The sequence below is a fragment of the Bidens hawaiensis genome, unplaced genomic scaffold (assembly GCF_021521415.1).
Source record: "Bidens hawaiensis isolate Kalapana, Puna unplaced genomic scaffold, B.hawaiensis_p1.1 tig00040667_1, whole genome shotgun sequence".
Taxonomy (NCBI): domain Eukaryota; kingdom Viridiplantae; phylum Streptophyta; class Magnoliopsida; order Asterales; family Asteraceae; genus Bidens; species Bidens hawaiensis.
This window is the reverse complement of record NW_027497193.1, coordinates 48,530-68,000: the sequence shown is the minus strand read 5'-3', so window position 1 is coordinate 68,000 and position 19,471 is coordinate 48,530. Positions and strand designations below refer to the sequence as shown.

The window sequence follows — 19,471 nt, the reverse complement described above, 5'->3', positions numbered from 1 at the left end:
GTTAACTGATTTTTTTATTATTATTTTACTAAAAACCGGTTTTTTCTGGTTATTAACCGGTTCGGTCTAACCGGTCAAACCGTTTCTCTACCGGTTAGTAACCATCTCGAAAAACCAGTCTAACCGGTTAATTCCCGCCTAAAAAACCGGTTAGCATATTAGTCGATTAATGGTTAACCGGTTAACTGATTTGTGCACCTCTACTTGTAGGCTTGTAGCCCTCTTTTTTAATTCGTAAAAAGCTTAACACTTTGATATCTTCAAGTATGTTTTCAACCTTGATTGGTTATTATTGAAGATATAATTTTGATGAGTCCTCCATGCACCAAAGAGCCACCATAATGCACCCTCTTCCTTTCATGCTCCTCATTAGGGACGTATTTGTGAATCTCCAAATTGTCATGCACCGAAAAGCATAGATTGGGGAAATATAAACAAGTGATGCTTTGTCACACCACGCTTCGTGACATAACTGTAAGTAAAAACGTGATCAATGCACCTTACATCGTCACTACAACGGTAAATATTTGGACCTGAAAAGGCGTTTTCCTTAATGAAATTATCCGTTGTGGGAAGACAATTTAGACGAGCTCATCATGCTATGGTATTCACTTTCAAAGGCAGCCCAGTACTCCATTCCATAATGTTATTTAGGGGTGGGGGGGGGGGTTCAAGTCATTAAAGAAACCATTTCACCAAGGCCAACGAGAAACAACGAAAGCTATCACCAACCCAAATTATCCGTTGTGAGAAGACAATTTAGAGGAGCTCATCATGCTATGGTATTCACTTTCAAAGGCAACCAAGTACTCCATTCCATAATGTTATATTGTTATTTAGGGGTGGGGGTTCAAGTCATTAAAGAAACCATTTCGCCAAGGCCAACGAGAAACAACGAAAGCTATCACCAACCCAAATTATCCGTTGTGAGAAGACAATTTAGAGGAGCTCATCATGCTATGGTATTCACTTTCAAAGGCAACCAAGTACTCCATTTGAAGAAACACTAACCTGACCCCGGGCAGATTACTGGTAACCTGGGGGTTAGATAGATGTTTCCCACGAGGGGTTAGACCCTGAGAAGATGGTTCTTCTGATAACCTGCACAACAGACACCGTGAGCTTGTCACTGAGAAGGGGGGGGTTCCTCCTTGTGACCACCCTCCGGCGTGAGAATCAGACTAGATTGCTCTTTAAATATAAGTGTATATTAAGAGATTGCTAGAGCAGATATCAGGTATAATATGATGATCTAAGATGAGATGTTGAGATTAGATGATCATACCATTTGTGGTATTTATAGCCGAAGGTAGGTTTCCAAGGAGGTGGCCGGCTGCAACAGTGTTCCTGTTCCACCAACAGTGGCCTACGCACGTGCCCTGCTAGTAGTTGGTGGGTAGGCAGCGGCTGATAGTGACCAGGCCTGCTGTGTACTATTCCTTTTCCACCAACTGCCGGCCACGCACGTGGTATGGCAGTAGTTGGTGAGTAGGCAGCGGCTAATAGTGACACAGTACAGGAGCATGCTGCTCGCCATACTGTGTCAGTAAGCTGTCGTCTCTAGTCAGATCTTTTTCCCATACCTCGTCAGGTACAGTACAGAAGATCTTCCTGTATCGTACGGACTGGCTTATTTGGGCGGGAGTATTCCCCCTCCCGCCCTTGTGCGGGATTGTTCCCGGCTTTGCTCATTCCTTCAGGTGACACTGAGTGATTGAGAGCTAAGTGCCTTGTGCGTGTAGCCTTGCTGCGCGGGTGGCCTTCCCTGATGGCTTGTATCCGAGGCTGCGGGGACAGGCGGAGTCCTTCACCATTGGGAGGCATTTCCTGCGGGACCAGCTTGCGTACTGCGCGTAAGGACGTCACGTCTCTGAGCATGGTTGGTCCTGCGGATCCAGTTGGTTTCTGCGCAGACGTTCCTCTTCAAGGTGAGTCTTGCGGGTCCAACTGGGCTCTGCTGGGACCTACCTCTTCAAGTCCCCCCAGTCCAATGTTCTTCTCATGAGTGTTTAATAAAGTGAGGTGAACTTTTGGACTTAAGCAAAGGGTTTTTGAAAAGGGTTTTTTAAGGTTTTCCATGGGGATTCCTCCCGCGGAAGTCCTTGTCACTTGCAGAAATTCCCGAGTTTCCTGCTTGGTCTTTGGGTATGATGCGGGCAGGTCTGTAACCTCCTCGCAAGTCAGGAGCGTTGAGTCCCACTTGTGTGGATTCTCCATGAGGTTTTGGTAGTTTTGAACATAATGATCAATTATGTTAAAACCACCAATTCCATCCTGGAGCTTCAAACAACGTAGTTCTCGACGTTCCGCTATGCGGGGATGTTATTTCCGTTTCCGCAAGCATTGCCCAGAAGATCCTTCTTGGTTTCAATTCCCAGCGGAGCGCTAGGTATGTGAAGGGTTTTGCCTTAACACTGTACCTGCGCTCGTCTTACGGTTACTTTACTTCCAAGGTATTCCTGGCGTCAATTCCCTGCTGGTGCTAGGTATGTGAAGGGTTTTGCCTTTACACTGTACCCGCACCCGTCTTATAGTTACTTGGTTGCCGAGGTACTTGGCTTCAATTCCCTGCGGGTGATAGGTATGTGAAGGGTTTTGCCTTAACACTGTACCCGCATCCGTCTTACGGTTACTTGTTCGCCAAGGTTTTCTTGGCTTCAATTCCCTGCGGGTGCTAGGTATGTGAAGGGTTTTGCCTTAACACTGTATCCGCATCCGTCTTACGGTTACTTGTTTGCCAAGGTTTTCTTGGCTTCAATTCTCTGCGGGTGCTAGGTATGTGAAGGGTTTTGCCTTAACACTGTACCCGCATCCGTCTTACGGTTACTTGTTTGCCAAGGTTTTCTTGGCTTCAATTCCCTGCGGGTGCTAGGTATGTGGAGGGTTTTGCCTTAACACTGTACCCGCATCCGTCTTACGGTTACTTGTTTGCCAAGGTTTTCTTGGCTTCAATTCCCTGCGGGTGCTAGGTATGTGGAGGGTTTTGCCTTAACACTGTACCCGCATCCGTCTTACGGTTACTTGTTTGCCAAGGTTTTCTTGGCTTCAATTCCCTGCGGGTGCTAGGTATGTGAAGGGTTTTGCCTTAACACTGTACCCGCATCCGTCTTACGGTTACTTGTTTGCCAAGGTTTTCTTGGCTACAATTCCCTGCGGGTGCTAGGTATGTGAAGGGTTTTGCCTTAACACTGTACCCGCATCCGTCTTACGGTTACTTGTTTGCCAAGGTTTTCTTGGCTTCAATTCCCTGCGGGTGCTAGGTATGTGAAGGGTTTTGCCTTAACACTGTACCCGCATCCGTCTTACGGTTACTTGTTTGCCAAGGTAAGGGGTATTTTCCCGCCTACTTTTTGATCTTTTTGAATTTTGAATTTTGAAATTCGAAGAGTTGGTGGAAAGAAGAACAGTCCAAAACTCTGAAACGTCGTGCGACGGTTTCTTCTGACTGTGTCAGATCGTGCAGGAAGTTATGGTGACGTGACAGTACATGGTCATTCCAGACGCTTTTTCAGGCGCGTGGGCGCGATTTTTCGGGCGCGTGGCCGCGAAATTAATGGTATGCGTCCTGGCGATGGAAGACGCCAAAAAGCTCCAGGAGATCTTGGACCAGAGGGGGGTGCTTGACCATACTGAGCGGAAGCTAAAGGGCGTCGAAGAGGCCGCGGCTAAAGAAGTGTTGCTTGCCAACCTCAACAAGAGTGAAGCCGAACGCGCCCGTAACGAAGCTCAAGCTGCCCTCCAAGAAGCTCTGGTTGCCAAGGAATGGCTTCTTCGAGAAGCGTTGTCTCAGGTATGTTTTTCATGTCCTTACGCTTTTCTTTGTAAACAGAAAAGGTTTTGACACTTGTATATTTTCTTGTAGGTTGTGCATCGGGTCTTTGCTGAGACCTCTTACGATGATGCTATGAGCGCAGCCCTCAACGCTTCTCACGAGGATGGGGAAAAGGTCGGCTTCCTGCTTGGTCTAGGGTTCGTTGAGAAAGGCATCCCGCCTTCCAACTTCCCTTTGTCGATGTTGATACTGAAGCTGTTTACGACCAAGCAGTGAATCAGTACGCCGCCTTCCCGCATCCGGTGGTGGAGAAGGTGAATCAAGTTGCTGCTGCTGATGATGGGTTAGCTATCCTTAAAGCTTTTCTTGAACTGCCACGATCTACTGATGGTGCTGGTCCAAGTGGAAGTGGCCCTGAAGCCTGATCCCGAAGATCCCTTCCCACTGCTAGGATAGACTTAGCTTGTATAGATTTATCTTCTTGTAGGCGGGTAGTTACCCGGCCATTCTTGTAATGAATACTTATGAAATATAAATCTTTGTGCGGGTAAGACCGCTTCTTTTATTGGATTCCTTGCTTTATAAACGTTATATGACTTGTATACTTTAGTTTAAATTAGCAATTTTCCAAGTGTTTAGAATAAGTTAACCTTTGAACGTGGTAGATAGGTGTGAAGTTTTGCTTCCTCTTCCGTGATTGTGCGGGTAGGACCGTCACTTGCACGTAGTAGGATGGCTAAACTTTACCTATATCTGACCTGCGTGTAGGTTTTCCTCATCCTTTTGAGGATAAGTTAACCTTTGAACGTGGTAGATAATAGGTGTGAAGTTTTGCTTCCTCTTTCGTGATTGTGCGGGTATGACCGTCACTTGCACGTAGTAGGATGGCTAAACTTTACCATCTGACCTGCGTGTAGGTTTTCCTCATTCTTTCTGAGGATAAGTTAACCTTTGAACGTGGTAGATAATAGGTGTGAAGTTTTGCTTCCTCTTTCGTGATTGTGCGGGTAGGACCGTCACTTGCACTTAGTAGGATGGCTAAACTTTACCCGTATCTGACCTGCGTGTAGGTTTTCCTCATCCTTTTTTAGAAATTCTGTTTTGAACCGTTCGACGCGCGGTTGTCAATAGGTTAGTGTTCAGTTCCCTTTTTCATGATTCATGCGGATAGACCGGCACTTTCATTTAATGGGACTGAACTTTTCCCCTTCGACTGACCTGCGTGAAGGTTTGTCGTTTTTTGGGTTTATGCGGGTTTTGCCGCCTTCCCCACGCAACGACTTTCCACGTATTTATGCGGTGAAAACCGGCATATCCGTGTTGAATAAATTAACCGTTCGACGCGCGGTTGTCAATAGGTTAGTGTTCAGTTCCCTTTTTCATGATTCATGCGGATAGACCGGCACTTTCATTTAATGGGAGGATTGAACTTTTCCCCTTCGACTGACCTGCGTGAAGGTTTGTCGTTTTTTGGGTTTATGCGGGTTTTGCCGCCTTCCCCACGCAACAACTTTCCACGTATTTATGCGGTGAAAACCGGCATATCCGTGTTGAATAAATTAACCGTTCGACGCGCGGTTGTCAATAGTTTAGTGTTCAGTTCCCTTTTTCATGATTCATGCGGATAGACCGGCACTTTCATTTAATGGGAGGATTGAACTTTTCCCCTTCGACTGACCTGCGTGAAGGTTTGTCGTTTTTTGGGTTTATGCGGGTTTTGCCGCCTTCCCCACGCAACGACTTTCCACGTATTTATGCGGTGAAAACCGGCATATCCGTGTTGATAGTTCATAAAAATGGAAAATCATCAGCGTTAATGTTTTAAGGAGAATCGTTTCCATTAGAAGTGGCTCTTGGCCTTTTCTTTACAAATTTGGAATTGATTTACATGCAAACTGTGTAAATGAGCTCCCTTCCATGTTGTTGGGATGGGAGTGCCATCGAGCCGATACGCACCTGGTTTGGGATCTCGTTCTTTACGCATCATGTAGTCTCCATATTGAAGCTGGAATTTTATTCGTGTTTTCCCCAGCTGGGGTTCTACACGCATCAGCCTGCTCAGCGTTCATTGCGCCACGAGGTGCGCGAGCGTCCCATCTCTGACGAATGCCTCGACCATGTCCTTCACGTCTATGCATTCTTCGGTGTTGTGGCCTTTTGTCCTGTGAAATTCATAGTATTTGCTCCGATCAGCATTGTGGCGATGTCGGATTATTTGAGGCTTTGGCCATGGGAGCTCCTCGGTGGCGAATATCTCGGTGACGCTTTTAGTGAGAGGCGTCCATCTGGAGTTCTTATTTGACTGTACGTTATCCCTTCCGCCTAACCGATGCTGCAAGCCGGATGAGGTGTCAAAGTTTACCCTTGACTGCCAAATGCCTAGCTTCCGCTTTTTGTTTAATCGGGCGGTGAGAACGTTGTCTTCTCTTGTTTTCTGGGTGTAGAGGTTTGTGCTCTGTGGGAGATCTCTACCCAGTTGCTTCTCCGTTTCCGCAAAGCGTTTAGCTGCTGTCATGATGGCATCCCATGTGGATGGCATGCCATCTTTACCCGTTAAGGTGCGGATGAGCTCTGGGTCGTTCGCGCCCTGAATAAAGGCAGCGCGAACAAGATCTTCGCTAATGTTACCCAGACTTAGCTTCTTCGAGTTGAAGCGAGTGATGAAGTCCAGCAAAGATTCATCTTTTTCTCAAATGCACTTGAGGATTGTCCATTGCTCCTCGGTATACTTTATTTGCTGGCTGAAGTGTTGGCTAAACTTCTGTTGGAAGTCAGCCCAGTCGTAGATGTGGTTGACCGGTAGACGATCGAACCACGCTCTAGCAGCCCCGACCAGTGTCATTTGGAACATGTAACATCATGTAGGTTCCGTCCAACTACTGACGGTTGCCCCCGCTATGAATCTGTTCAAATGGTCATCTGGGTCGGATATACCATCATATGTGCCTATGCTGGTCATTTGTTTGGCACTTTTTGGGGCAATTGCTTCCGCAATGTCCCTTGCAAATTTGGACGTTCCCGCATTTGCAACGTTTGGTCTGAATGTTTTGGAGAAGTCTCGTGGACTTCCACCTGTGCTTTTTGGTTTGAAGGCTTGTCCAAAATGCCTTCTCGGTTGGGAGTCCGTTTCCTTACGCTTCCCTTTTGCCCTATGGCGAGGGTTCGCGTCGGAGTCGGATTCCTCCGAGTCATCCAAGTAATCTTCGAATTCGTCAGCCTGTTGGACGGAACGCAAGCGTTCGTCCAACTCAGCTTGGAATTCCCTCTGACGTGCCTCCGCCCATGCCTTAACTTCATCGAGTGTTTGGCGGGGGAGTCTTGTTCGTTTCTCTAACTGGGTATCGGTGATTCCCAGTGAGCGATTATTTACTGCACTTGCCCCAGCTTGGATAACTGGGGTAGTGTTCGTAAAATTTACTTCACTTGCCCCGGCTTGGGTAGCCGGGGTAGTGTTTGTAAAAACTGTGTTGCCGGTATTCCCCCCAGTAGCTGGGGTTGTGGTTACCGGAGTTTCTTTAACCATCTTAGAAGTTTGAAATAACTGGAGAAAAATAAAGTTCTAGCTTTATGCACGGATGGCGCCAATGAAGAAACACTAACCTGACCCCGGGCAGATTACTGGTAACCTGGGGGTTAGATAGATGTTTCCCACGAGGGGTTAGACCCTGAGAAGATGGTTCTTCTGATAACCTGCAAAACAGACACCGTGAGCTTGTCACTGAGAAGGGGGGGTTCCTCCTTGTGACCACCCTCCGGCGTGAGAATCAGACTAGATTGCTCTTTAAATATAAGTGTATATTAAGAGATTGCTAGAGCAGATATCAGGTATAATATGATGATATAAGATGAGATGTTGAGATTAGATGATCATACCATTTGTGGTATTTATAGCCGAAGGTAGGTTTCCAAGGAGGTGTGGCCGGCTGCAACAGTGTTCCTGTTCCACCAACAGTGGCCTACGCACGTGCCCTGCTAGTAGTTGGTGGGTAGGCAGCGGCTGATAGTGACCAGGCCTGCTGTGTACTATTCCTTTTCCACCAACTGCCGGCCACGCACGTGGTATGGCAGTAGTTGGTGAGTAGGCAGCGGCTAATAGTGACACAGTACAGGAGCATGCTGCTCGCCATACTGTGTCAGTAAGCTGTCGTCTCTAGTCAGATCTTTTTCCCATACCTCGTCAGGTACAGTACAGAAGATCTTCCTGTATCGTACGGACTGGCTTATTTGGGCGGGAGTATTCCCCCTCCCGCCCTTGTGCGGGATTGTTCCCGGCTTTGCTCATTCCTTCAGGTGACACTGAGTGATTGAGAGCTAAGTGCCTTGTGCGTGTAGCCTTGCTGCGCGGGTGGCCTTCCCTGATGGCTTGTATCCGAGGCTGCGGGGACAGGCGGAGTCCTTCACCATTGGGAGGCATTTCCCGCGGGACCAGCTTGCGTACTGCGCGTAAGGACGTCACGTCTCTGAGCATGCTTGGTCCTGCGGATCCAGTTGGTTTCTGCGCAGACGTTCCTCTTCAAGGTGAGTCTTGCGGGTCCAACTGGGCTCTGCTGGGACCTACCTCTTCACCATTCCATAATGTTATATTGTTATTTAGGGGTGGGGGTTCAAGTCATTAAAGAAACCATTTCGCCAAGGCCAACGAGAAACAACGAAAGCTATCACCAACCCAAATTATCCATTGTGGGAAGACAATTTAGAGGAGCTCATCATGCTATGGTATTCACTTTCAAAGGCAGCCGAGTACTCCATTCCATAATGTTATTTAGGGGGGGGGGGGATTCCCAAAATAGCCCTTTTTAGAGAGAAGATTTCCAAAATAGCCCTTTTTTCCTTAAAATAATTTAAGATTTGGACTGACAAGACGTATTGGGAAAAAATAAAAATAATGAGGGAGCAGTCTAAATTTTGAAGGAAAGTAAGGTAGGAGACGGAATTTGGGAAAATAATAAATGTAAAGTCCAAATTATTTTGTAATCTTTGAGCAAAAGTCCAAATTTTTCCAAAACTTTTTCTTTCAAAAAACCGTATTGAGAGACTGTTTTTTTTATGTTTCCTACATTTCCCGTCCATATTTTCAAATTCTTGAAAAAATATATTTTTTACAATTATACCCCTGAACCACCACCACCACCATCACCGACTCTGTCAGCCCCACCCCATCACCACCACCGTCACTATTACCATAACCTTTCCACCGTCAATTTCCGTCGGTGGAGAAAACCACCACCACCATACCGTGAAGGCTTGTGGTGAACCGTCACAAAATAATTACAAGATTACAAAATAATTTGGACTTTACATTCATTATTTTCCCAAATCTTGTCTCTTACCTTACTTTCCTTCAAAATTTGGACTGTTCCCTCATTATTTTTATATTTTCTCAATACGTCTTGTCAGTCCAAATCTTAAATTATTTTGAGGAAAAAAAGGTTATTTTGGTAATCTTCTCTCTAAAAAATGTTATTTTAGGAATGGGGGGTTCAAGTCATTAAAGAAACCATTTCGCCAAGGTCAATGAGAAACAACGAAAGCTATCACCAACCCAAACCTACTTATCTCACCCCCTTTGAACTAGAAGCTATAAAGTTTCTCCAATAAGCACATTAATTCATTTACTACAACTCCATACATGATTTGGTGTCTCCAAATTCCAATTTAACATGATTAAACCATCATATCCTTTACACCGATCAGCCACTAGGCAACCCTTCCACTTCCAACGAGAACAAATTGGGGAAACAAGGTTTTTAACGGGACTTCGTCTAACCAAATATCTAGTCAAAACCGAATTTTAGACCTGTTTTGCATTTAATAATTTTAGGAATCATAACATAAGAAACAGCAAGATAATTATTCATTTTTGATATAGTTTCCCAAGTTCGGTTAAAGTGTTTTATTAATGTAATATATAAGATTTAACTAGTATTTTCAATTACTTATAACAATTATGGTTCCAAATATTTAACATATAAAATATTAATTTTGCAATTGATTACGTGTGCACCAATTTTGAGGGTTAAATGCCACGCCTGTGATAGGTGATCACATTTTACAAACCAATGAAGTTAAAAACAAAAAAGTCAATGAATAAATGGAATATTTTTGAATACGTATACTTTGGATGAGGCCAACCCAATGATGGAAAACAACAAAACAAAAGCAATCCGATTAATAGGTCACTTAACCAAATTCACACTATCCTAAGTAAATCAATTTACTAAAATCATCATGAGATTGAGCCTTTTAAAGAACTATGAGTAAAAAAGCAAAATTCTTTGAAAAGTATCAATTGTTTTACAAGTTAAAGTTGGCCTTCCAGTGCAATGGCACGAGAATGATTGTTAAGTTTTGGAATACTTAATGTTTCAGGTTTGAAACCTGACTCAATAGAGTTTATGGTTTTATCATAGTAGTGGTTTCCCCCTTAATAGTTTTCCTGTGTGAGTCACACTTAGTGTGTCAAAATCACTATGGAAGGTTGAACTAAGACTCACTCGTGTATCGATGATAGTTTTATATGCCGTTAAAAAAATTGTTTTACAAGTTAAACAAAAACAAAAATCAGATTTTCAATTAGTATTTCAAATGTATAAAAGATATTATTGATTAAATGGAACCAATATGATAATCAAGAAAACTAGAGTTATTATATCAATAAAACTAGATTAGTTTTTTTAAAAAAAATTAATCACGCCACTAAAGGCTTGTAGTTAATGTATCTTTTGTTACGTATTTATGTAACACATATAGCATAACATTCTATAAGTCATAGTCACATAGCCGAACCTTTAAAATCAAACAAATTTTATGTAAGCCTCTAGATAAATGAAGCGTTCATTGTGGAAATTAGATGTTAGTTCACAATATTGTCTCGTCTTAAATATGATCAAAGCATGTATAACTTTGATCGTGATTGTGATAATACTTTTATATTTAAGTGTGCTGAGTAACTACACATGAAACAACAATTGAAATGAATAAATTGTTCCAAATAAATACACTATCCTCAAAAGATTGTTGCATACTATTAATATATCAAATGAACAAAAAAAAATTGGAATTGATTTAATGCTAATTGATAAAATGAATACAAAGAAAATTGTGATTGTTGTATATTTATATTCATAAATGATGATTATCAACTTATCATCTATACTAAATAACAAAGTTTTATAACAATACTATTACTGATTAATAAAATAAGTATATATAAAAAAGAGAGTGTCGAATTTTATGATTAAGATATTGTTATTTCAACTATTTTTGAAAGAACAAATCATATATATTTGATATGGACATCTTCTATATAAAAAGTGGAATCTTTTGTTATAATAGAAGAAGTGATTTGTGTTATTCAAGAAAGTTGATTTCCTTTTTAAAAAGAAGATGTATCATACTAATGCATTTGGATCCATAACCTTGGTTGCAATACACGAGATCTTTTAAAACTTAGCAATAAAAACATGTCATTTTAGTATCTAACAATACTAATAAAAGAAAATAATAGAGATGATGGGGCAATCTCACACTCATTCTTGGTCTAATCTCTCTTCTCATTCATTCTAGATATCCATTGGTTATGAGGCAAAACCATTTTAACAAATGAGTTATAATTTCCTTTGTAATATTTCATCTCATTCATCCTATCTCTCCATGGGTTATAGGTCAAAATAATTTTGACAAATGGGTTATAATTTTCTTTATAATTCTCAAATTCATCATCTTATTTATCCTACATATATCTATGAGTCATGGGTTAAAACAATTTTAACAAATGAGTTATAATTTTTCTTCTAATTCTCTAACTCTCATCTCATTTATCATAATTATCCATGGGTAATAGATTAATATGTCAAAACAATTTTGACAAATGTTGTATATAAAGATATTTTTTCTAATTTGTAAATTTAAGATTGTAGATTTCTTATTATTTTTACAATATATTTTATTTTATTTTTACCTTTAATTTTGTTTATTTCTTTCAAATAACAGACCATATTTATTTTTATTATTTGACAAATCCCGTGTAATACACGGGTTCAAAAGCTAGTTACATATAAGAAATGATCAAATATATATATGGATACTTTATACAATTAGATTTGCTCCTCGTACACAAATTTGGAATTTTGAATTAAATGTATAATCTGTCCATCACGCTATGAGAGTTGGTCATGCCCGAAGTCATTTCCTTAACCGCAAGTCCGCAAGGAAGGAATGACAAAAACAAAGCCAGTAATTGGAGCAAAGTTGCAAGACTACTCTCATTCACAACCCAATCAAACTCAACTTTTCACTAAAAAAAACGAATTTTTCTCTCTTCCACCCATACAACCCAACCAAACTCAAATTTTCATTCTCATTTATAACCCAACCAAACCAATTTTTATTATTATTATAGAATATAAAATTTTAATGAATATGCTAAAAAAAACAAGGCTTAAACTGAAAATAAAAATAACTTAAATATAAATTAAGTTAACATTAAAAAAATAAAAATTCGAACCAATGACGATGGGAAAAGATATGAAATGGATTACTCGTTTTATTTTAAGCTTGGATTACTTGGTTTGTAAATGAGAAACCACATAAAAGAATGTAGATCAAGAAAATATAATGTTTTAATTTTGACGTTAATTTAATTATGATACTTAAATTTAGTTGTAATATTGAATTTATTTATGTTTTAATTTTGATATTGTTTAGTTATGATATTTTAATTTAATTATATTTTAATTTTAATATGTGATAGGTGTTTTGATGTGGCAGAAAAATATATAAACAATCAATAGAAAACTAGCAAGTGGCAAATAAAATAACAAAAGATTGAAGAAATGGTATTTATGCCATCATCAGTTCATCACGACCGACTTTCGTTCGTCCCATCAACCAAGTTCCCAGCCCTAAATGAATTTTCTTTTTCTTTTTAATCTTCCACCCCCAACCGACTGACTGAAATCATGCCAATGGGAGTGGCCTAACAGGGTAGCCGTAATAGAAGGTAAAACTGGATAGCCTTCATTAAAAAGCGTACCGATGACACAAAGATCCCTAATTCCCTATATAGACGTAGCATCGTTTTAGATACATTTAAATCTTTGTCACTATAAATGTATATTACTGTATTCCGGCCACAAAAAAATAAATAATTTATTCTTTTAAACTCTAAGTTCTCACTTATACATCATTTTTTTTAACAACTAACAAAACCCGACCTCCCGGATACAGTTATTGACAAAAGGCCACCCATACCCGTAATCGCAGACGGCATCGATGACTCAACTCGTCACAAATTCTAGAAGAAACCCACCACCTAAAAACCCACAATAATAAAACCCGTGACTAGCACATAACACCTTCTTACAAACAAAACCTAAACCGGTGACCTTCCTTTTAAGAAAGCCACATGGTACCGCTAGTTATTCATTAAAATTTGAAGTAGGTTTTTAAAAATGTGTATATTATAATTTGTAATATATCGTGTATAAAATGATCATGTGAGTGAAAAAAAACTCAAAGAGATGACACATGGAGACTGATGATTCATTAAACTCACCTCCAAAGAGTCACCTCGTCCTCCTCGGGCTTTATCAACCTCTAGCCCCATCCATCATCATGTCATCTCATCTTCTTCAATTCCCAATACACTAGTCCTTTTTCCATTTCTACCCCTACTCCATTTCCTTTGGCTCCCTCTCCTTTCTCCTCTTGCTTCTTTCATTCCCAAGATTCCCACCTTGTTGCCTTTTGTAGGGGTGTTTTCGTCTTTTTAACATCTCTCCCAATTTAGCCGCTACCCTCCATGTTTTCAGAGATGGTTCTGCACCAAAAAAACATATATAACGCAACGAATATATGCATGATTGTTTTGAAAACTTACACTTTGACACCTTATATTTTTGCCTCAACTCCATTTCCAACTTCTCTTCTTATTATCTATCTAAATAAGCAGAGCTATGATGAGATGATTAAGAACGACTCGTTAAACTATCTAAAAAAGCAGAGCTATGATGAGATGATTAAGAACGACTCGTTAAAAACTCGAATTCAATTGAGATTAAATAAGTCCAAGACTAAATAAAAGGTCAATTGATAAACAAACCTAAGTCCAAGCTTCATACCCAAGTTTAAGTAGACTCATCAACTCAATCGATTTTATTATTTTTATACTACAAATCTACAATATGTTAATAAATATATATACCTATTTATTAAAAGTTAATACGTATATACACATACATGTCTGAGTGTGTAGAATAATTATATATGCATAAAAAAGTTATTTTATCTAATAAATGTATAACGAACTGAGTTGCTACTTAAGCTTGATATTCAAAGATCACTCATGAGCTGAGCTTGAGATGCAAAGATTAACCGAATTAATCTTGAACTCAAGCTCTGTTCAAACTATTTACATCTCCATAATCCATTGATATCTTCAATTAGGGAATAGCGCAAATGGATCAATCATGCGATTCTGCGGCGTCCTCCAACTCGTTGTCCCCTTCCCTTCACTTTCTTTGCTGGATGGGAAGACCCCCCCTGTTCGTTATTCATATATTCATCAAAATTTAGTGTTAGTTACATAAAAAGTATTATTTTTTGCACTCTGGACTTATTTCAACTTGTATATGTGTTGTATGAAACTTGGTTATTATCTAGTATTTTTTTTTCATATTTTAGGTTCTTGAAAGTTTCATACATCTTCTATTTAGACCACTTATTTTTTTATTTAGATAAACTATATATAGGAAAATCCGTAAGACCAGAACAATATTAAAACATGAGTTTTTTTTACTAGGAAAACATTTGAGTGATTTTAAAATGAAATATTTAAACACTTAAAAAGTTGAGAAGGTGTGAAAAGTATTGGGTTCAAGTTTCACAAACAATAAGAATTAACTAAAACTGATAAAAAAAATGATATATTATAGAGGTTTGTTTCACTAAAATCACTCATGCATAAAATGACTTATGAAATATTATAATTATCAAAAGAAAGTATAAATCTAAGTGGCTAAATGAAAGTTATGCTACTATTGGTTGAAATATCTTTATAGTTTCACTTTCATCCACATCTAAAACCACAAGGGGTTAAACTGCGAACATAAAGTAACTTCAAGGAGCGTATTTATTTGATAATAAATTATCTAAACCTTAAATGATCATTGGTCCTCTCTTTTTCTCTATAAAAGAAAGATATTATTTCGTAAAGCCCATGCAAACACCAAAAGCTAAAGAAACCAAACAGTCTCAATCTTTCTCTGAGGCAATGGAAACCAATGGCAGCAACGTTATTAATTCGGTGGCCGGAAAAGAAACCACCGCCGCCGCACCGACACCGTGCCGGTGGAATCCGACGAAAGAACAAATAGACATGTTGGAGACTTTGTATAAACAAGGTGTGAGAACACCAACAGCCGAACAGATTCAGGAGATTACAACCAAGTTACAAACTTATGGACACATTGAAGGCAAAAATGTGTTTTATTGGTTTCAAAATCATAAGGCAAGGCAAAGACAAAAGCAAAAACAAGATCATGTGGCTTACTTTCATCAATATTTGCATCACCATCATCACCCGCCACCGATCTTTCCGATACCTCATCGTCCAAACGGTTAGTGTTTTTGTTTTTTAGCGACAAATTAATACATCATTTTAGTCTGATACCGTTAGGTTACAAGCTCTTTGGCATTCGTATTTTTATTTACTTGTTAATTTAATATTCATGTTTGTTTGTTATGTATTTATTGTTTTAGATGATTAATTAGATGATGAATTTTTATTGCTGTTTACCTTTTCAAGGTTGTATATAAGCTGCAAATGTCATATATATGTAGTACTAGGTAGAGTACATGATCTTACAACAATTGAAGTACATTGATCTAATTAGTTGTTAATGTCTTTCTAGGATATACCCAATCTACTTTTAAGTTCTAATACATACAGTCCTCCTATGTTTAAATAATATATATCTAATGTAATCTCTGTTTTGTTGCCTTGCCTTCCCGTTTTGAGTTTCAAGGTGTTGTTTATAACACATAAGCCGTTCAAAAAAAGTTTTAGTTTATATTGTCGATTTCTAAACCTTGTATTCAGTAGTGAAATATATGCATAATTGTTTTATTAGGATTGATCATGTGTAAAGTAATACTGTACGTTATGTCTCGTGAATAGGAGTTAGTATGTTTAATCCATGTGGAGTGTAACTTTTTGTCTTTTAAGATAATTTCTTATGAATATTATAAATATTTGTATGATTATTTTATAACTAATGTACGAAGTCAAGGGCGAAGCTTTATAGGGACCGGGGGTCAATTATAAATATTTGTATGATTATTTTATAACTAATGTACGTTTATGTGAAGTCAAGGGCGAAGCTTTATAGGGACCGGGGTGACCCCCGGTCACTGCCGTTTTTTTCGATTAATAGGTAATTTTGTGATTTTTGTTCGAAAATTTTTATAGGTGTTGAGCATGGTCAACTTTGAGGTATTTCCCTAAAAAGCTATCGGTCATTACTGAACTTTTTTTTTTATAATATCCCAGCGTTAGATTTTTTTTATATATATAAGACCTCGTATTTTTTAAAACAAATACTTGTCGAATACTAAAACTTTGCTTTATAAAAATCATTGAAGGGGGCTATTAATTTGTAATAATGATACACTTGTTTAAACAACAACAAAAAACGGGATTGTTATTGAGTTAGGGTTTAGAAACCATCTACCATTCATTCGGTTCAGAACTCAAATTCATTGCCTTACCGAGTCATTGGAGACCACCAGCCACCACTAAGCACACACCGTCGTCCGCCATTGTTGGCCACCATCCTAGAGACCACTAGCCACCACACACAGGACAACGCCTGCAACCTTGGAGACACCACACACGCCGCAATATCGAGTAACCACACCCTTCCTCTCGCATTATCATGAATATTTTAGGTCTTTGTTGGTTAAAAAATTATCTAGTTTTTATTATTTTTATTTTTTAGTATATGAACAATCATTTGTATGAATGAATAAAATTAGATATTTAGATATCATATTGTTTGACCCGACCCAAATCGAATCAACAGTCCGAACTGAATCCCCACCCAACCTAAACCGAAAATTTTTTTTAGATCCGTGACTTCGGTCACCGCTGTGACTAAGCTCAAGTTTCATCACTGTGTGAAGTAATCTGGTAACTAAAGTGGCAGCAATAGTTATAAATAAGTACATTCTATAAGTTTTTATGTCAGGAAAAAGTTATATTCTGGGGTACAATTATAATATGATTTTTGTTTTTTGTTTATTTATGATCTATATGATAAGTTTCGATTTTATTATTTCAACTACTTATAATTTGTATTTTACCTGCATCAGCTTTAAACATATTCAAAGTAAGTCCACTGTCCTTTAAATTAAGTTACAAATAGTAACAAAAACCAGATGAAACTAACAATATATATGATTTAACCAGCTCTTTTAAAATGTAACAAATTAAATTATTTTTATTTTAATCATTTATTATAAAAAATGATAAGACTTTTAACAACCTTGTAGTTTTAAAAATTATATTTTTCTACGATTCTGCTATTTTAAGCAACTAAAATCTATTTTTAGTTCATTACACCGCAAATCTCTTAAATCAGTTTTGTTGTATTAAATTTTTAAGCTTGTTTAATAAAAACGTGTATTTGAAAAATGCTCAGTTACTTTACTATATCAAAATTGATTTAATTAGCAAGTAGTAATTAACTTTGTATATAAAAAGGTGGTGTTATATTTGACCTATAAAACTACGTCACATGCGTATAGTAGCATAGTTTTTTTTTTTTATCATAAACTACCATATTTCTTTGCAAACTTCTGATCAGAAAAACAAATATCATTGCAACCATTTTATTCCTTTGAATAAAATCTAAAACAAAACAAATCATTTTTTAATTATAGACTCGAAGTCAATAAGAACAGTAGCCAGCCAGTGTGACCGCATGAGGGTTAAACAATGTAGTACTTTGTCAAATATTAAAAGTCTGTCGTTTCCGTCTCAATCCATCTGTTAGTTTGTACTGTAAATGTAATCCAAAGGTTTCTGATTTCTGTTTGTTTATGGGCTTTGCTCATAAAGCTATGTCACTCTTTGTCAAATTATTTCCACTCTGAATACCAACACATATACTGACACTTGTTTTGCTTTTTCAAGATTATAGTACCATGTCTCTTTCTTCAATCAACTTCGCTATAAACAACCCCTTCTGTAAAATTTTGTAATTATTTTTTTACCACTTACACACCTACTCAAAAGTTTTTAAACTTAGCTTAACAACCCCTTCTAACATATATTTTGGTGTACCACCATATTCGTTTTAGAAATATAGGTGGATTCATACATTTCTCATCAACAATATGTATGTATACTATGCTCTAATAAAGATTGGGTTTGTACATTGCACAACCTTCATCTTATATATGCGGTTATATTATGATGTACTAGTTATTCTTAGACTAACTTTTCATTTGATATGATAAGTATTAATGTAATGGTTTTTTAAGGGGTTGAGCATTTAATTTAGCTACAATAATACCATCTTTACAAAAGGCTCTAAGTTTAAATTTTATACTAAAAATATTTCAAAAGAGAAGTTTAACAAAAACTGGTTTAATGACTAAACTGATTCAACCGCGCTTTTTAGAAATCAACCCATCCAACTAGTGAGAACACATTGTTGTTGTTCGTGACAATTATAATTTTAGACCTCACTAGAATGTTTTTTCCACAATTTTTGGATATTGTGTTTCGACTGTTTGTTCAAAATGAACGCCCTTGTTAAATATCAAAAGAATGCTTATATAAGCATTTGAATTTGAACAGAATACTACATTGACCAACCTTATTATGTTTGTTTTAATATATTTGATTCAGTGTTCATGTTTAACTAAATTTACTCTTAAAAATGTCACACTTTAATGTTTTCTACCAATATAGTACTATTCCAGTGAGAACCATTCATCAGTCCTATCTTCTGATTGATTTTATACTACATAAATAAATTATCCTTTATTTTATTTCATTTTTTTGTTGACATACTTCTACAGTTCTATATGGCCAATGCTATATACCACAACGTGACATAGGGTTCTACACTCAATACCCAAAGATGCTAGTACCTAATGCTACCACAACCAAGCGAAGATCACTACGGACCACTAAAACCAAGCTGCCTGCCGGTTCAGGAACTGTTACCAGCGGCAATAATCTGACCAAGACAAAGATGGTCAATAGCAAAAACTATAGTCATCAAGAAACATTGGATCTTTTCCCACTTCATCCTACAGGGATATTGCAGAAGAAAGAAGCAAATGCGAGCAATGTTAACATTAATGTTTCAAATATTTGTATGTCGGGTTCTTCTGATCGTTCACAAGAACAAAACTTTTTTGATTTTTTTTCTAGTTAACTTAATAGCATTAGTCTATAAGATTTGACATTTGGTTCAAATGATCTACTCAAATGGTTAAAACTAATTCTTCATTAACAATGCATGCAAGTGTGTTGATTTGTGTGTGTGTGTGTTTTATTATGTTGTGTGCTTGTGTGTGTTCGATACGAAGCCAATGGTTAAACTAAAGAGCTGTAAGAAACGCATGAACACCGTGCATAATGCTTTTCATATATTTAGAGAGATGTGATTATATGAATACATATCC

At 38.1% G+C, this 19,471-nt stretch overlaps 1 protein-coding gene across 1 annotated transcript; it reads left to right on the top strand.

Annotated features, from left to right (window-relative positions):
- Positions 1 to 14,846: 14,846 nt before the first annotated feature.
- LOC143592296 (uncharacterized) lies at positions 14,847 to 19,221 on the top strand. The gene is made up of 2 exons (XM_077072244.1): positions 14,847 to 15,390; positions 18,860 to 19,221. The coding sequence occupies exons 1-2, from the start codon at positions 14,934 to 14,936 to the stop codon at positions 19,219 to 19,221; spliced, it is 819 nt and encodes a 272-aa protein (XP_076928359.1). The 5' UTR covers positions 14,847 to 14,933.
- Positions 19,222 to 19,471: the final 250 nt, after the last annotated feature.